This window comes from Phocoena phocoena, chromosome 3 (genome assembly GCF_963924675.1).
Source record: "Phocoena phocoena chromosome 3, mPhoPho1.1, whole genome shotgun sequence".
In the NCBI taxonomy this organism is placed as follows: domain Eukaryota; kingdom Metazoa; phylum Chordata; class Mammalia; order Artiodactyla; family Phocoenidae; genus Phocoena; species Phocoena phocoena.
The window spans coordinates 169,854,237-169,871,021 of record NC_089221.1 but is presented as its reverse complement, the minus strand read 5'-3'; the positions used below and the strand labels follow the sequence as shown (position 1 = coordinate 169,871,021).

The 16,785-nt window shown below is 59.6% G+C and overlaps 1 protein-coding gene across 8 annotated transcripts in view; it reads right to left on the bottom strand.

Moving 5' to 3' along the window:
• The window catches only part of DPP9 (dipeptidyl peptidase 9), a 40,145-nt gene that overhangs the window by 8,333 nt on the left and 15,027 nt on the right, over positions 1-16,785 (bottom strand). For 5 of the 8 annotated variants that reach the window (XM_065875511.1, XM_065875505.1, XM_065875510.1 and 2 more), the window contains 10 exons: positions 16,569-16,737; positions 15,706-15,819; positions 12,324-12,452; positions 10,990-11,051; positions 9,310-9,410; positions 8,470-8,647; positions 8,078-8,240; positions 4,597-4,676; positions 1,435-1,587; positions 894-1,029 (listed from right to left, as the gene is read on the bottom strand). In XM_065875511.1, the coding sequence (XP_065731583.1) occupies positions 894-1,029; positions 1,435-1,587; positions 4,597-4,676; positions 8,078-8,240; positions 8,470-8,647; positions 9,310-9,410; positions 10,990-11,051; positions 12,324-12,452; positions 15,706-15,819; positions 16,569-16,737 (1,285 nt within the window). Of the gene's footprint in view, positions 1-893; positions 1,030-1,434; positions 1,588-4,596; positions 4,677-8,077; positions 8,241-8,469; positions 8,648-9,309; positions 9,411-10,989; positions 11,052-12,323; positions 12,453-15,705; positions 15,820-16,568; positions 16,738-16,785 lie in introns of those variants that run through there. The other 3 variants (XM_065875506.1, XM_065875508.1, XM_065875512.1) reach the window with 3 other exon arrangements.

Below are 16,785 nucleotides of genomic sequence, written 5' to 3'. Positions count from 1 at the left end.
CCCAGTGCTGCCCCACTGGCTGTGCTGGGTGCCTTGGCAGGCCCCTCCCTTCCCTCAGTTTCCTCTTCTGTGAACCAGGGCCAGAGTTCCCACGCTGTCACGTCCATGGTGACATGGGGAGAGTCAGGGACTGAGCTGTCACATGGAGGGGGCTGCTTACTTATTCAGCTTTCGGGGGCGGTGATGTGACAAACTGTTTTCCAGCCCATAAAACCCACCCCAAACTCCAGGGATTCCTATTTCCTACAATGTTCTAGAAATCTGCAAGTGGCAGGGCTGGGTTCAGGGAAGGGCGTCCTCTTTAGTGAGTGCTTCCTATGAGCTAGGCGCTGCGTGAGCACTTGGTTTACATCCCATGGGCTGCCACTGGACCGTTCCGTAGATAAGGAAACATTTCAGCGAGATGAGCTGACTTGCCTTCGCTTCCGCAGCCAGAATTGGAACATGGGGTCAACTGGGCAGAGTCCTGGCACCCTGGAGGCTCCTGGGCAAACTGACAAGCTGCCTCGTGCTCCCCGAGGCCCCTCACGACCTACCCCCGGCTCCTTCCACAAACGAAGGCTCTGCACAGGTGCCCTTGCAGACAGCCGCCCCTGAGGACGAGGATGGCCCGTGTAGGGACCCCATCCGTCTGGCAGAGTCAGCTCCTGCACTGAGTATGTGCTCCATCCATAACAGCAGCACAGAAACCAGAGACTGTCTCGGGGGGCCCACAGGACAGTTCGGGGCCTGTGGTTATGCTCGACCCGCTCTCGGGGCCGTGCCGCTCAATGCCTTGCGCTCGCCCAGGTGGCCCCCTCTCACCTGCCTTATTTACCAGGCCTGCGACGAGCAAGCTGGGGCTCCCAAGGGGAAGGACTCGCTCAAGAGCCCGGGGGCCTGGGGCTACTCACTGGCCGCCTCCATCATGCTGGCCCAGAACCGGGGCTGCTTGTGCAGGGGGTCATCATCGGGGCCGCTCAGCTTGTAGACGTGCACGCAGGGTGGCGTGCCCACGCTGCTGTAGTGGCTGATGAACATGTCGAAGTTCTGCAGGCGGGACGGGGTGCTGAGACCGCGGGGCACCTCCCCCTCCCCCTCCCTGCTCGCCCGCCACCTGCATCAACCACGTGCCATCTTCACCCCGTGTGGTGTGTTCCCCTACCTAACTCTGCTGCTGTTACCACCAGCCCCGCCTTGCAGATAAGCAGACTGAGGTGAGAGGAGCCTGTCCCCTGGCCAGGGGACCCCAGGCGGAGGCCGCTGGACCCAGCGGGGGTGGGGGTCAGAGCCAGACCTGCCCAACGCCAGAGTGTGCCCATCTTGCTGGTTCTGCAGCCAGCAAACGGCCACTGGCTGCTTGCCCGGGATGGGGGTAGCCCTGTGCTCATGTTCCAGAATGCTGCCTGATCTCCCAGAATGTTCCAAGGGAGGGAGCATCAGGGAGGTGCCCACCTGGCTCATAGAGCAGCTGTGGGAGAAGCCGGGCGTGGTGAGGCGTACGATCTCGCCGGCTGACTCGTAGCTGACCACGTAGAGGTGGTGCTCCAGGGGCGTGTCCTTCGTGCCTTGGAAGTACACCAGCTTCGTCTCCTCGTTGACCCAGATCTGCAGGGGCACGGGGGCTCTTGGTGACAGGGCCGCCCTCCCCACCCCCAGGGAGGGCCCAGCATTCTGTGGACAGGGGACCCGTTCTCTCTGAGCTGGCTTGAGCCCACAGGCTGGACAGCTGTCTGGGAGACTTCACAGACCCCGTGGGGCAGGAGCAGACCCCACTAGGGCTGGGCTAACTGCGTGTTCTCCGGTCTGACTTGCAATCAGAACTCCGGGTCCGGACAGCTCCTTCCAGGCAGATCCAGATCAGCCGCTGAGGGGGGCTGAGGACAGAGGCTGAGGGAGGGCCTGTCCTGGGCCTGCCAGTCCCCGGCCCTGGTCCCCAGTGGGGACAGCCCACCTCTCTGACCCAGGTGCTCAGGGTTAAGAAGTGGTAATTCCCTGCCCCACTGGTTTCCTGGGGGAACGCCCATCAGACCCCTGGCATGGTTCTTAGGCACCGTCCTCAGGAGGTGCAGGAAGGAACCTTGCTCTGGGGCCGGGAACAGGCACTGCCCTGCTGGGGCTGACCACGCAGCACAGACGCTTAAAGAGGCACTTCAGAAAGGCACATCCTCCGAAGCGGCAATTACACCCCTGGGAATTGCTCCTGAGGACTCCACCAGAGAGGTGAGTTCAAAACAAAGGCACAAAGATGTTCCAAGTGTTCTTCAGACTAGAGAGAGGTGACGCCCTGAATGCCCAAAAGACGGACTGGCTCCATAATTATGGCACAGTTCTCCGTGGCCACGTAAAGCTGTACTGTCTAAAAAAACCCTACAAATCCTCTAAAATTATGATGCCCCTGTGGAGATGGGTGAAAATAGGAAATATTTGCAGTCATTTCCCCCCGTGGTCACCTCTGAGGCGGAGTGGGGAGGTCACAGGGGTCTGGGGTGAGGATGGAAGGGGATTATTTAGAACGATTCAATTTTTACAACAAACACTGATGTGTTCGCTGTCACTGAAAAATAAATGCTGGTTTTCTAGAAATGGAGGATGTCGTAGGAAAACCCCACACCACAGGTAGTTAAGTCGTGTGCTGCTGTCGTCACAAGGACCATGTGAGAAGATATGCAGGCAGGAAGGATCTCCAGGCGGGGGACCCACCGAGGCCCGGGGCCATGGCACAGGCCACATGGAGCACACGGCCGTGGCGGCGGCAGAGGGCTCTCTTTCCCTTTTTAATTTTTAAAATGCTTTTTTTAAAAGAAAATTTCTGGGTAAAAAGTTAAGGCATGCAGAAGGTAAAACTTTCACGTTAAAGAAAGGTTTTGCGTTTTTTTTTTTTTTTTTTTTTTTTGGCCGCACTACACGGCTTGTGGGATCTTAGTTCCCTGAGCAGGGACTGAACCCAGGCCCTCGGCAGTGAAAGCGCCGAGTCCTAACTACTTGACCGCCAGGGAAGTCCTTAGAGAAAGGACTGTCTTGTGTGTCTGCCAGACGCTGCGCTGAGGGCGTCAAAGTATTTTAAAGCAGGGTCCTCACCCAGGGCTGTTCTGCCCCCCAGGGACGTTTGGCAGCCTCTGGACACATCTGTGGTTGTCACCCCCAGGGTGGGGGCTAGGGAGGCTGTTCCACACCCACAGTGCCCATCTCTGGCCCCAAGCGTCCATGGCGCCAAGGGAGAAACTGCTGTGGAGAGGACCAGCGCTATCTGATGGTCCCATCTCACAGGTGAGGAAACTGAGTCTTAGCACCCAGCTAGCGAGGGGCCGAGCGAGGCTATGAGCACAGGGGCCTCCAGTGAGGTTCAACCACAGCAGAGCGACTGAGTAGGGCCAGGTGTGGTCATACGGGAACGGACACGGTTACCTACAGAACTGGAACTCAGCAATAACACTTTTCTCTTGCTTGAGTGTTTTCTAACCACTATTTCCCACTGTATGAAGAGCACAGCAATGTATACTTGCATGTTAACCTCTCGAATGTGCCCTGGCGTGGCCTCGAAAGGTCCACGCCTAGACCTGGGGCTGCCGGGTCAGGTGAGACATAGGTTGACGCTGTAATAGATGCCACCTCTGCACCCCAGAAAGGCCAAGCCACGTCCCCTGGCTGCGCTGCCCAGGGGTGCCTGGCCCCCTTCTCTTGGCAGCCCTGGGCAGCACACGGGCAGCCCACCTTTCAACTTTAAAAGGGTTGGCCACATCTCCTCCTGGTTATTTGTATGGTTTAGCTTTTTCCATCTAAGTCTTTGGTCCAGGAGGCCTTTATGCTGGTGTGAGGTAGGGATCCAGGAGGTCTGATTAAGGGGTCTCTTTGGAAAATCTGGAATTCTGTAGACCTGGACCCCGGTGAAGATACTCTGGTCACATTTTTTTTTTTTTTTTTTTTTTTTTGCGGTACGCGGGCTTCTCACTGCTGTGGCCTCTCCTGCTGCGGAGCACAGGCTCCGGACGCGCAGGCTCAGCGGCCATGGCTCACGGCCCAGCCACTCCGCGGCATGTGGGATCTTCCCAGACAGGGGCACGAACCCGTGTCCCCTGCATCAGCAGGTGGACTCTCAACCACTGCGCCACCAGGGAAGCCCTGGTCACATTTTTATGATGGAGCATCTGGGTTGGGGAGTGAAAGATGCACCTCTCAGCCCTGCAGCTGCATCTTTCGTTCCCAAACCTCCCGGGGTAGGCATGGGGGTGGGCCCCCGTTGGAAGCTGCAGGACAGTTCTACGGTGGGCACCACCAGTGTCCCACAGACTCACTGACTGCTGTCCTGGGGACAGGTGGCTTCATGGAGTGGATGGAGGCTAAGTGAATGCTCCAGGTGGCACTGAGAATGGGCTGGGCCTCACCCACTAGGATCCAACAAAGGATGCTCAGGACAGCCTGATTCCTGGACCCAGGGTCTCCAGCTGGTGGGAAGCACAGCCCCCGTGGCCCTCAGTGTGCAGAGCAGGAGGGAGGGGCCGGGTGGGGGGGCGGAGAGAGAAGCCACAGGCCCGGGGGGTCTGGAGTGGGCGGGAGCGCGTGTGCATTGTGTCTGTGCACATATGCGTGTACAAGCATGCATGGAGACTTGGGTACCTTGGAGCCGTGCCTTGCCAAAACCTCCCATTCGCCGCTGGTCAGTGTGATCTCCTCCTTGATGGGGCATTTAAATTCATCTGGAAGAAAGGAAAAGAGGTGAAGGGAGCCCGGGAAGCTATGATGGGGACTCAAAGCACACAACGAGTTCTCCACGGAGCCCAGGCAGCCAGGTGATGGGCAGGTACACCGGCTGGGCCCCAGGGATGGTACAAGGACCTGCCACACCACGGCCCAGGGAGCGAGGTGCAAGGTTCCCACCATGTGGATGGGGCACCAGCATTTCCCCAGAAAAAACAGGGATCTGCATTTTTATCAAAAGCACCCAATTTTCAGGACTTCCCTGGTGGTCCAGTGGTAAAGACTCCGCACTTCCCCTGCAGGGGGTGCGGGTTCAACGGCTGGCTGGGGAACTAAGACCCCATAGGCCATGCGGCCAAAAAAAAAAAAAAAAGCACCCAATTTTAGAATCCTGCAGGTCAAACCGCCACCTTCCATGCCTGGACCTGTGACTGCTTAGGCCCCGTAACCAGATCTTGATTAAACTCTGGGGCTGAGCAAAGGCTCAGTGGAGTTACAGGAGGCTTTTTGGTGGGTAGGCCTCGCTTTTGAATTTTTACCAGGTAAATAACAATACGGAATGTGTCTTGCCACATGTTAGAAATTGTTAAGACAGTTTATGAGCACTGGCTAAAATGGTTCTCTTTCCTTTTCTTTTTCTTTTTTTAATATTTATTTATTTATTGGCCGCACTGGGTCTTCGCTGCTGCGTGCGGGCTTTCTCTATTGCGGCGAGCGGGGGCTGCTCTTCGGGGCGGTGCGCGGGCTTCTCATTGTGGCGGCTTCTCTTTGCTGCGGAGCATGCGCTGTAGGTGCGCAGGCTCAGTAGTTGTGGCGCACGGACTTAGCTGCTCCGTGGCACGTGGGAACTTCCCAGACCAGGGCTCGAACCCATGTCCCCTGCATTGGCAGGCAGATCCTTAACCACTGTGCCACCAGGGAAGTCCCTAAAATTGTTTTCTATCCTCTTGGATCTGAAGCAAACTACTGACCACGTCACCTAGGGAGGGACAGATGTCCCCGCACAGATCCACAGGGCTGCACAGTCAGGAACTTCCAGTGCAGAGACCTGGGCCCAGTGACTCGTCACAAGAAGACCTGGGAGGGAGGGCTGTTCCTCTGCCCCTCACTCACCAGGGGCTGGATGCGCCACTTCCTGCCCACTCACGCCTTTGCTGACACCCACTCTGCTGGGCCCAGGCAGGGAGCCCAGTCGCACAGGCCTCCTCTGGGGCCGGCCCTGCCGACACGCCTGCTTCCAGTCCACAGTCGCTGTGCCCTCAATTCTCCTGCTGCCCCCAGGAGGCCCCCAGGAGGCCTGGGCGATGGCTCAACCTGCTGGTCCCCCTGCCTTGCTCCCACTCGCTCTGACTGCCCTCAGTCGTCTTCTGGGCTCAAGCCCACGCTGCTCACGGCCCAGAGGGTCCCGCCGACCATGCCAGGCTCCTCCCTCCTCCCTTCCCGGCCCCTCGCTGGGGAGCCACCTGTGTCACCTGGACACACTCCTCCTGACCGGGTCCCCCAGCCTCCTGACCGCCCTCCCACTCGGCCGGGACGCCCTTAAGGAACCCACTCCTTTGGCCTCGCCTTCTGGCCCGTTCAGTCGCCTGCAGCAGGCGGAAGCCTCGAGGCAGGGTGGTGGAGAGGATGCAGTCAGGGCGCCAAAGGGCGGAGGGGAAACCAGCAGGGCCCACCTCAAAGGCAGGGGTCCCCCGGGGGCACCTGCCGTGAGCCCCACTCAACAACCACCAGGCAGAACGAGAGCTCTTGGCTGCCCATTTCAAGAGGGAGGATGAGGATTTCTCCAGTGAGATCTCCATAGGCGAGGGGGTTTCCAAACAGGAAAGCAAATGCTGACGAGCATCTCTGAGACGGCTCAGCTGGCCTGTGACGGCCACGCTCAACCCTGAAGGACAACAACGCCCAGACGGTGGTCACTCCTTGGTCCCCATCTCACCTGACACCCCGGCAGCTTGTGGCTTAGTCTGTTCCTGACCCTCGGGCTCCTGTGGCGCCTGAGGCCCCCCGGATACCCCCTCCCTTGGGTGACCGTCTCCACACTGTGGCGGCCTCAGTCTCCTTAGCGGGCATGGCCTCGAAGCCCTGTGGCTCATCCAGGACAGTCCCACCCCCAGGGGACACTGGGTGGTGTCTGGGTTCATCTGTGGCTGTCACGACGGGGGTGCTCCTGGCATCGAGCGGGTGGCGGCAGGGATGCTGCTCCACACCCCACAGGGCCCGGACACCCCCCAGAGTGACCCGGCCCTGATGTCCGCAGTGCCGGGGAGACCCTGCTCCAAGCTCTGAGAGCCCTGGCTTGGCACTCAGACCACACCCTACTTACCCAGGCTCCGCCCTTGGTGCCCCAGCCTGTCCCCAGGCTGAGATGCCATCCGTGTGTGAGGACACCCACGTTCCCACTGTGGATCCACCCTGGTCCCCGGAACCTGCACGGAGCTTCAACTGGAACATGTCCAAAACCCAACTCAACAGTTCTCTCCTAAACTGTCCCCTCGGAGTCTTTCCGCCTCAGACTGGAACTCCAAAACCCTTTCAGACGGCCACGCCGTCCCTCTCTCTCTCTCTCTCTCTCAGACCCCCGTGCAATCCACCGTGTCAGCTCAGCAGTCAAGTACATCCAGAACCGGGCCCACCTGGATCTAGAGCAGAGTCAGCTCAGCCCCACTGCCTGACCCCAACTTTGTCACCTCCCCCCTCCCTCAGGCTCTGCTCCATGAACAGCCACAAGAATCATTCTAAACCGGCCGAAGGTCAATGGTAAAAGTCCTAGTCCTCCCCGCGGCCCACGAGGCCCTGTGCCACCGGCCCCGTCCCCTCCCTGCCCTGCCTTCCTCCCTGTCTCCCCCTCGCTCACTCTGCTCCAGCCACAAGGGCCTCCTGGCTGTCCCTCCAACATGCCAGGCCAAGCCCTGCCCTGCTGCAGGGCCTTTGCACGGGCTGACCCTCGGCCTGGAGCGCCGTGCTGTGGCTGCTTCTGCCTCCACCCGGTCTCTGCTCTGTGGCACGTTATCCACTGCTGTGCCCCTGGCCTCCCGGCCTCTCACTGTATTTGGATGATGCCTGCCTCCTCCACCAGAGCAGAGGGCTTTGCTTTTCTCTTCCTACAGTGATACCCGCCCCGCCCCCCCACCCCGCACCTAGGGCGGGGCAGCTTTTCCTATAAAGAGCCAGACAGCACAGACTTGGTGTGCAAAGGGCCTAGCATGTAGTTGGCGCTCAATAAATACTGCCGCCTGAATAAGCCGGGAGCTGGCTGTGATAACCCTGCCAGACCAGGAATGGCACTGGGAAAGGCCAGCCTCTTAGTCATTGGTACCCACTCCCTCTGGGGCCGGACCAGGGAACAAACCACAGGCTTGAACCACAGGCGATGAGCAAGGTGTTAGTCAGGGTCGCTCACCTTCCCCGGGGCTGAAGGGCTGGGTCCAGTCGTAGCCACGGGGCTTCAAAACGGCGGTGACTTTGTACAAGTGGCAGAAGCCGGTCTTGCACTCGTTGGCGCGGATGAAGCAGAGTTCGTCCTCTCCCTCTGGTTGGGGGAAGGGATAGAAGATGTCGTGAACCTGTCCGGGCAGAGAGAGAGAGAGGATGTGTCAGAGGCGGGGGCTGGGGTGGTGGGGGGACACATCCCTTTGAGAAAGGGGAGGCTCCGACTGCCTGGCTAGAGGTCAGACCCCACCGACTCTCCCTCCGGAGCTGGCTTCTCCACATCGCCAGCCCCCGTCCAGCTGGGGAGCTGGGGGCGGGGACGCGGGACCCTGGCCCGGGCGGGGCACACACCCCTGCCCTTACGTTGATCCACACGTCGGTGACCTCCTCGTACACCACGTGCGGCTGGGCGCTCCTGGGCACGGCTCTGGCGAAGGCTGCCCGCTGCTCCTCGTTCTCGGCGGTGGGGATGAACAGGGCCGGGGGCAGGAGGACGAGCTGAAGCCGCTGCTGCGGCCGGTCTAGGAACATGGCCCAGGCACTGGGAGGCGAGGCAAGAGAGGACCGGCACCTCAGGGGCCAGCGGAGGCCAGCCAGGGCCCGATGGCCCCCTTTCCACACTTGTGTTTGATCAGAACGGCGCCTCCTTTGCCGACCTCACTGACACCCGAGCAGGTGACCCTGCGGCACGCAAAGGGTCCGTAACCGGCACGCCCGCTCAGGGGGAGACGGGGGTGCTGACAGAACCGTGCAATCCAGCTTGTTCTGAAAACACCTCACATCATTTGTAAACTTGGCAGACTTCTGCCAAATCCTCAGCCTTTATTTATCCTTTGTTTCATATTCTACTCTAAGTGGACAGTTTTTTTTCTTTTCCCCCCTGTCGTGCTGCATGGCCTGTGGGACCTTAGTTCCCTGACCAGGGATCGAACCCGCACTCCGTGCAGTGGAAGCACAGAGACCTCACCACTGCACCACCAGGGAAGCCCCCAAAATACTCTTCTTTGGATCTCCCCCTGCATCACCGAAAAACGGACAAGCCATTCTTGGCTTGTGGGCTGTATGGTAACGGGCAGCGGGCTGGATTTGGCCCCCGGGTGGTGGTTTGGGGCCCTGGTTTAGAGGTGTCTGCCCCAACTTGGGCAGAAGAGGTAGAAAATGACTGCGAAGGGACACCTTCTACCTAGTGAGGGAGACACTCACTATTTGCCGTCACGCGTCCAGCCGGCCCTGGCGATGTACTCCACCTTCGGGAAGAGTGTGCTGAAGGGTTGTACCAGCTCCTTCTCTTGCGTCGACACAATCTAAAGGCAAAGCAGACTCGGGTCACAGTCCGGCCTGCCCATATGCTGCCCAGGAGGGGACAGCCACTGTTGGGGGACACTGTGTCCCCCCCCGGCTCCACATGTTGGAGCCCTAACTCCTGGTACCTCAGAAGGGGGCCTTATTTGGAAACGGGGTGGTCGCAGGTGTGACTAGTTCAGATGAGGTCGTACTGGGGTGGGGGGGCCCAACCTAACAGGACGGGTGTCCTTATAAAAAGGGACAGAGGCACCACTCGGGCAGAGAACGTCTTGTGACGAGACACAGGGAGCAGGCGGCTGTCCCCAAGCCAAGGGGGGCTGCCTGGAACAGATCTTCCCTCAAGGCCTCAGAAGGAGTCAGCCCTGTCAACACCTTGATTTTGGACCTTTAGCCTCCAGAACCGGGAGATGATGAACTTCAGTGGCTTAAACCTCCCAGTGGTACTCTGCTATGACAGCCTGTTGCCTGGAAACCAAGGGTTCTGGCCTGGGCTGTCACTGAAGAGCCGGGTGGCCTTGGGTAAGACACAGCCTCTGGCCGCTGCAGCTTCCTGGAGGTGACACGGGGCTGGCAGGGCATCTCCCCAGGAGGGGTGACAGGAGAGGCGGGCAGGGCCTCAGCACGGCCCACACCCAGGCTCGCCACCAACCCCCGCCTGCCCCACCTGCCTGTTCAGTGGGCAAAACCCACGCCCGCCTCGGGACCTTGCCCATCCGACGCGGCCAGGAACCACTGACGACAGCTGGTGGGGGCTCAGCAAAGCCACTTAGGACAGATCCCTGTAGAATCTGCCGTAATGTTCCGGTCAAGAGTGCAGAAGGGGTTTGGTTAGGGCCTAATCATGCCCAAACCCAAAACCACCCCCCCAATCATGAAAATAGGTGTATTTAATCTCACGCCTCTTTTATGAAACATCACGTGAGAAGCCATTTTGGCAAAAATATGCAGGGGCTTCCCGGCTCGTCCGCCTGCTCCAACCTCTGCCGTGAGGGGCGTCGCCCTCTGACATCCCCACGTGGGGCTGGGCATCCCTACAGCCCTTCTCCCCTTAGCCTCCTCTGCCCTCCTGGCTGTGGGGTCCTAAGGAATGACTCCCTGGGCGATGAGGACCCTTGTCTGCGACGACGACCAGCTGACAGAGGGAAGGATGCAGAACAGATGGGGCCGGTGAAGTGATATGTGAGGAGCTGCTCAGAGGCTGGGGTGGGGCACCCCTGGCCTGAGGTCGGGGTGCTCCAGGCAACTGCTCCCCACCCCTCTGAGTTCCCTGTTCTGGAAGCTCCGCGAGCCACCGCCCTCGCGTGCCCGGGCGTCCCCTCCCCATGCCTCGGGGCCATCTGGAGGCAGGTGGGGCTGGGCTCACCACTCCCCATCTCGGAGTCCAGGTTCAGAGTGACGGGCGGCAGGGCCCAGCCTGGAAGCCGGGGCTCCGGGCAGAACCTCTTCAGGTTCAGTTGGCCAAGAGAAGCACTTGCCATGCAATGGGGGCGAGCAGCCTCCGGACCCGTCTCCCAGCGCACACCTCGGCCCTCCTCTCCTCATCCAGAAGCTTCTCCCGGGCGCCCAGACCCCTCTTACCTTGCCCTGACTGTCGGTCTGAAACTCAGCCAGTTTCAAGGCGATCTTGGGATTCTTGCTGCCTGCAGAAACGAAAGCGAGGTGGATCTGGCAGGTGTCGCCAAGAGGGCTCAGAGCAGGTGTTGGGGGCGGTGGCTGGGGTGGGGGGTGATCCTCACAGGCAGTGACATGGCCGGCGTGGGGGGAGGGGAGGAAGGCGCCAGGTGGCCAAAGGTCTCTCTGTAGGTGCGTCACCCTCTCTGGCCCAGGCACAAAGTCCCCCAGGCAGGACTGTCTGACTTTGGGCCTGGACCTTAGTCCCGACAGTGACGTGGCAACGTCTCTGCTGTTTAAGAACATAGGTCAGGCCTGGGCTGGTGGGAGGGCTGTGAGGGGGACACAAACACGAGGAAGAGGCCTCTCTGCCTCTAGAGAGCTTGAATGCTGGCTGCAAAGACAGCATACGCCCGTAACAAAAGCACCAATGATGCAGAAAGGTGGCCCACGTCCCAGTGACACAGCCAGTCTTCAGCTGTCGGGAGGCAGGTGGCCTATAGGCTGGGGTGACCGAGACATGCCCTCCAGGGTGGGATTTGGTTCAGGCCCCCGTTATTCCTACGACGGATCTCAACTCTGGCCCCCGTGGCTCTAGCACTCCAGCACGTAATGTCTCGGTGCCTCTGTTTCCTCGTCTCTCCAACATGGGAAGGGAAGGACCGACTTCCCCATTCACACCAGGGACTGGAAGTTTCCGTAGGAAGGCTCTGCCCAGCACGGCCCACAGTTAGCAAGAACGAGTCTGTCGTAGGCTTCCACGGAGGTCCCAAAGATGCTGAACCTGGCCTGCACATGTATTTTGTGTGGCTAAGTCTTTTTTTTTTTTTTTTTAAATTGGCCGTGCCACATGCGGCATGAAGGATCTTAGTTCTCCGACCAGAGATCGAACCCGTGCCCCCTGCAGTGGAAGCGTGGAGTCTTAACCACTGGACCGCTAGGGAAGTCCTGCTAAGTATTTTTAAATGATTCGAGCCACGTTTAAGAATTGGTAGATTTCTGGGACTTCCATGTATTTCTGGGCAAACCCTGTATTCTCACAAGGCAGTGAGTGTCTGATGCGCCCCCGGAGGGGGCCCACACCTCCCACTGCCTCCCCAGGGCTCCTACTGTCTCCTGGGCCCCGAGGCAGGACACCAGTCACCACTGACGGTGGCGCTGGCCTGGCTGTTGTTCCCAAGTGCAGCCTGCTTCTCCGGGTCCATCCCTGTCTGGGTCTTGCGGGCCCATCCTGGTTGGTGCCTCACCGTGTTCTATGAGGCTTCAGAGCCGAGCCGCCCTCATGTGTCCTGGGCCCTCACCTGTCCTGGGGTACCGGTAGGAGTCCGTCTTCCTCTCCTCTAGCGCGGGAGAGGGCACGTGGATGATCTCCACCTCGGACTCGTCCACTTCCTCGTACAGGATCCGCAGCGTCTTGCAGCCTTCTGAACCTGGGAGGGGGCAGGGCAGCTGCTGAGGGTGCCGGGTGTCCCCTCTGCCGCCCCGCACCCCCCAGCCAACACGGGGACTCTGCTCTACCATGGCAGGGCCCAGACAAGAATGGTCCCTGGGGCCGGAAACCCAGCTCTGCCGTGTACTAGGCCTGAAGCCAGTCACATGTCCTCCTGGGGCCTCGATTTCCTTCCCTGTAAAACCAGAGCAAGAACGGCGCTCTTCCCAGCACGGGAAGGCAAGGGAGATGGCCACGTGGGGACTTACGGGCTGAACCACACGCCCACCCAATTCCTACATTCAAGTCTCAACCCCTGGACCTCAGATCGGGACTGTATTTGGAGATCGGGGTCTTTAAAGAGGTGATTCGGTTAAAATGCAGCCCTGAGGGTGGCCCTGAGACAGTATGACTGCTGTTGCTATAGGAAAGAGGTTAGGACACAGACACGCAGAGGGGAGACCACGTGAGGGCGGGGGGGAGACGGCAGCCGTCTGTAAACTGAGGAGAGAGGCCTCGGAAAAAGCCAAACCTGCCGACACCTCCATCTCAGACGTCCAGCCTCCAGGCTGTGACGTCTGAGCTGCCCCATCTGTGGGACGTGGTCACGGCCGCCCGAGCAGACTAACGCTTGGGGCAGGGCTCAAGAAGGGGTACAGTGAAAGCTGTCATGAGAAGTAAGTGAATCACCGGGAGCTGACAGCCTAGCAAGGGGCGTGAGCACTGGCAATGCCAACATCAAGGGGACGGAGCCCACGGCTGTTCCTTTCTCGGCTGCCGAGAAGGGTCCCCATCTGCTTCCTGTACCCTCGCCTGACTCACTAGGACGAACCAATGACATCCGCTGACCTCGGCCAAGCCCACCCTGCCTTCAGGTCTCCACACCTGCTCTATGGGGCGCTGGCAGCCACAGGGCTGAGGCAGTGGAAGTGCTGCAGCTCAGACTCAGTGATAAGGGCTCCGATGTCTGTCCACTGGGCATGGGTTGTTCCGGGGCCCTGAGTTTCCTGGCCAGGAAAGACCCTCTTGGGTTGCTACGGTCATGTAGCTCCACGGGTGCATGCCATGAGTGGGGCTACAGCAAACGGGGTAAACGTCCCTTGGCCTCAGCATTCAGGGGCTCTATCTGAGGGGTTCTGAGCTGTTAAGAATAGTAGAGTGAGTATCTTGACGTCACTGAGACCAGTGGATGGCAACCAGGGGCCATTCTGTGTCCCCAGGGGCCATGTGGCACTGTCTGGGGACATTTGTGGCTGTCACAACTCAGGTGACAGGTGACACACTGAGTCACCACGGCCCCTCACAGAGAATGACCCAACCTCCGTGGCCACAGGGCCGAGGGGGAGAGACCTCACTTTATAGGCCGGAGGTCGAAGGGTGGATGGTCACCTGCTTCGGGCACGCAGAGTCACAAGCTGAGTGACCTGACCCGGGACCCTGACTCCTGACCTGGAGCCCTTTTCCCCAGAGACACAGGCCACGGGCACACACAGCACTGCGGTGGTGAAAGACCCCGGCCCAGACGAAGGGGGAGCGCGTGCGGCGTCCTCCCCAGGAACGTGCCGATCCCCGCCCCATCTCGGCAGCACCAGCAGCCCTTAGGCGCCTGACGCTGGCAAGTCATCCTTTACCTGGGCGCTGGCTAGCATGCTCGGCGCTGGTTTCTCTCCGCGGCACGGTTTTCATGCCTAGCTTCTACTCATGGTAGGACCATGATGTTTTCTTTTCAAATTGATTTAAGGAAAAGACACGCTGAAGTCAAGGCAGGGGCGACTAGCAGATGAGGCGGCACTCGGCTGAGGCGGTGGACGGCCAGTGCCTGGTCCCCAGCATCCTGGCTTGCGTGGCCACTCGCCCACGGACGCACACAGAGGCGCTAAGGCCAGGGGGGACTCTGTGCGCAGTGGAGGCCTGGCCCACTCCCGCTCGTGCAGGAGAGGGTGTGATGGTACTCACGCACCCCGAGAAACGACTCTCCCCGCGCTCAGGAAACAGACTTTGGTCCACTGAACACCCTCGCCTCACGCACAGCACAGAAAAACAGATACAAAGTGGCCTGCTGATCTGGCTTCTTTCTAACTTGTTGGCAAAACCCGTCAAGATTTAAGATGCATGTAGCTTCAATTCATCTCTCCTACAGCTGGGAATTTTCTCTAAGGCAGGATTTTCGATACTTGGCGCTGCAGACATTAGGGCCGGGCCATTCTCTGCGGGGGGCCACCCTGGGGTGGGGTGTGGAGCAGCACCCCTGCCCCCACCCCCTCGATACTGGGAGCACCCCCAGTCGTGACAACCACAGATGTCCCCAGACACGGCCCAGTGTCCCCTGCGCGTGGGGGGCAGGGCAGACCACCCCTGGCTGAGGACCATTAACATACTCCTAGGAGGTCACGAGAATAAATGTAGGAAGATTTCGCTGCAGTATTGTTTACAACACCAAAGCAAAACCAAAACCGGAAACTGGCAACAGCCAAAGTGCCCATCAGTGTGGACTTCTTAACTAAACTGTGGTACATCCACGCCCCCAGGACATCCACAGTTAAAGGATTCTCTGGGTGCTGACTGCAATGGACCGAATGTCTGTGTCCCCACAGAATTCAAATGTTAGACCCTACCCCCCAGTGTGATGTATTGGGAGGTGATTAGGTCACGAGGGTGGAGCCCTCATGAAGGGGATCAGTGCCCCTATAAAAAGGAACCCCAGGGCTTCCCTGGTGGCGCAGTGGTTGAGAGTCCGCCTGCCGATGCAGGGGACACGGGTTCGTGCCCCGGTCCGGGAAGATCCCACATGCCGCAGAGCGGCTGGGCCCGTGAGCCATGGCCACTGAGCCTGTGTGTCCGAAGCCTGTGCTCCGCAACAGGAGAGGCCACAGCAGTGAGAGGCCCGCATACCACAAAAAAAAAAAAAAAAAAAAGGAACCCCAGAGAGCTCCCTGACCCTTCACCATGTGAGGACAGGCTGATATGACAGCATCCATGAACAAGGAAGAGGCCCTCACCAGACACCGAATCTGCCTTGGACTTGGACTCCCAGCCCTTGCAACAGTGAGAAATAAATGCCGGCTGTTTATAAGCCGCCCTGGCTGTGGTAGTGTCACAGCAGCCTCAAAGGACTGAGACACGGATGTTGATGGGAAGGTTGCTGAGGTTTATCTTAAATGAAAAGAGCAAAGAGCAGACCAGCATGTACACTGTGCTTCTGCTAACAGAAGAAGTGTTTGCAGAAGTGTTTCTAAAAATGGAAAGGCGCTTACCCTCCCAGGAGGCTGTGGGACACCACCAGTAGCCAGTGAAGCGGTCAAATTCTTCCTGGATGACGAAGGTGGCTACACCCGCAGATCTGGGGTCGTCAAGGACACTGGACAAGCCTGGATGGGGAGGGGGCCGGGCGAGAGATGAGGAGTCTGGTTTAGAGCAGGGCTTCTCCCCTGGCACGGCTGACATCAGGGCCGGACCGTTCTCTGTGGGGGCATCCTGGGTGCTGTGGGGTGTGCAGCAGTCTCCCTGGCCGCACCCACTCGATGCCAGGAGCATCCTCACCTCGCTGTGACAGCTGAAAATGTCTCAGCACATGGCCAGTACCCCAGTCGCCCCTGGCTGAGAAGCTCAGGTTTAGTGAGAGGGCACCAGAGCCTTGGGGCAGGACAGGAGGCAGGGATCAGGGTCAGAGGCCACAACCCATGCAGTCCCGCAGATATATCTGCACAGGATTGATGTCACTGTCGGCAAGCAGGGGCCTGAGGGGAAGGCCGGGTCTGGTGAGTTCTGGGCTGGAAGCATGGCATGGGGACAGGAGAGCGGAGGCAGGAGGGGCTGAGGGGAGCAGAGGCGCACAAGTGTCCGGCATGGAGGCCAGGTCCCAGTGGCCGGGGCGATTCACATGGAGGAAGACCCTGAGCCAGGCAGCTGGACCCTTTGTGGGGCCAGAGGGGGAGCCATGGGAGGGGGGCCGTGGGATCACGGTCTGGGAAGGCGCCTGGTGGTTCGGCGGGGAGCACAGTGACAGGGGTGGGAGTCTTTCTAGAAGCTGGACTGGTGGCTGTGATGACAGACCACACCAGGGGTGCCGATTCCCGTCTGCCCCGCCCTCCTCCCGGCGCCCTCCACCCGGCCTCACCCTTGTGGCAGAAGGTCAGCCGCCGCTCCTCGCCCGTCTCGATGTTGGCCACCCACAGGTCGCTGTTGTTGATGAAGGAGAAGAAGGCGGGGTCAGCGGGGCAGATCTTGGGGTCCATCCGGGGTCCGGAACACTGGGTCTTGATTTCCAGGGGCTTCATGGGGGACACCTGGGGACACACAAAGACCCAGCTCAGGGGGTCAGGAGGCCGCCACCT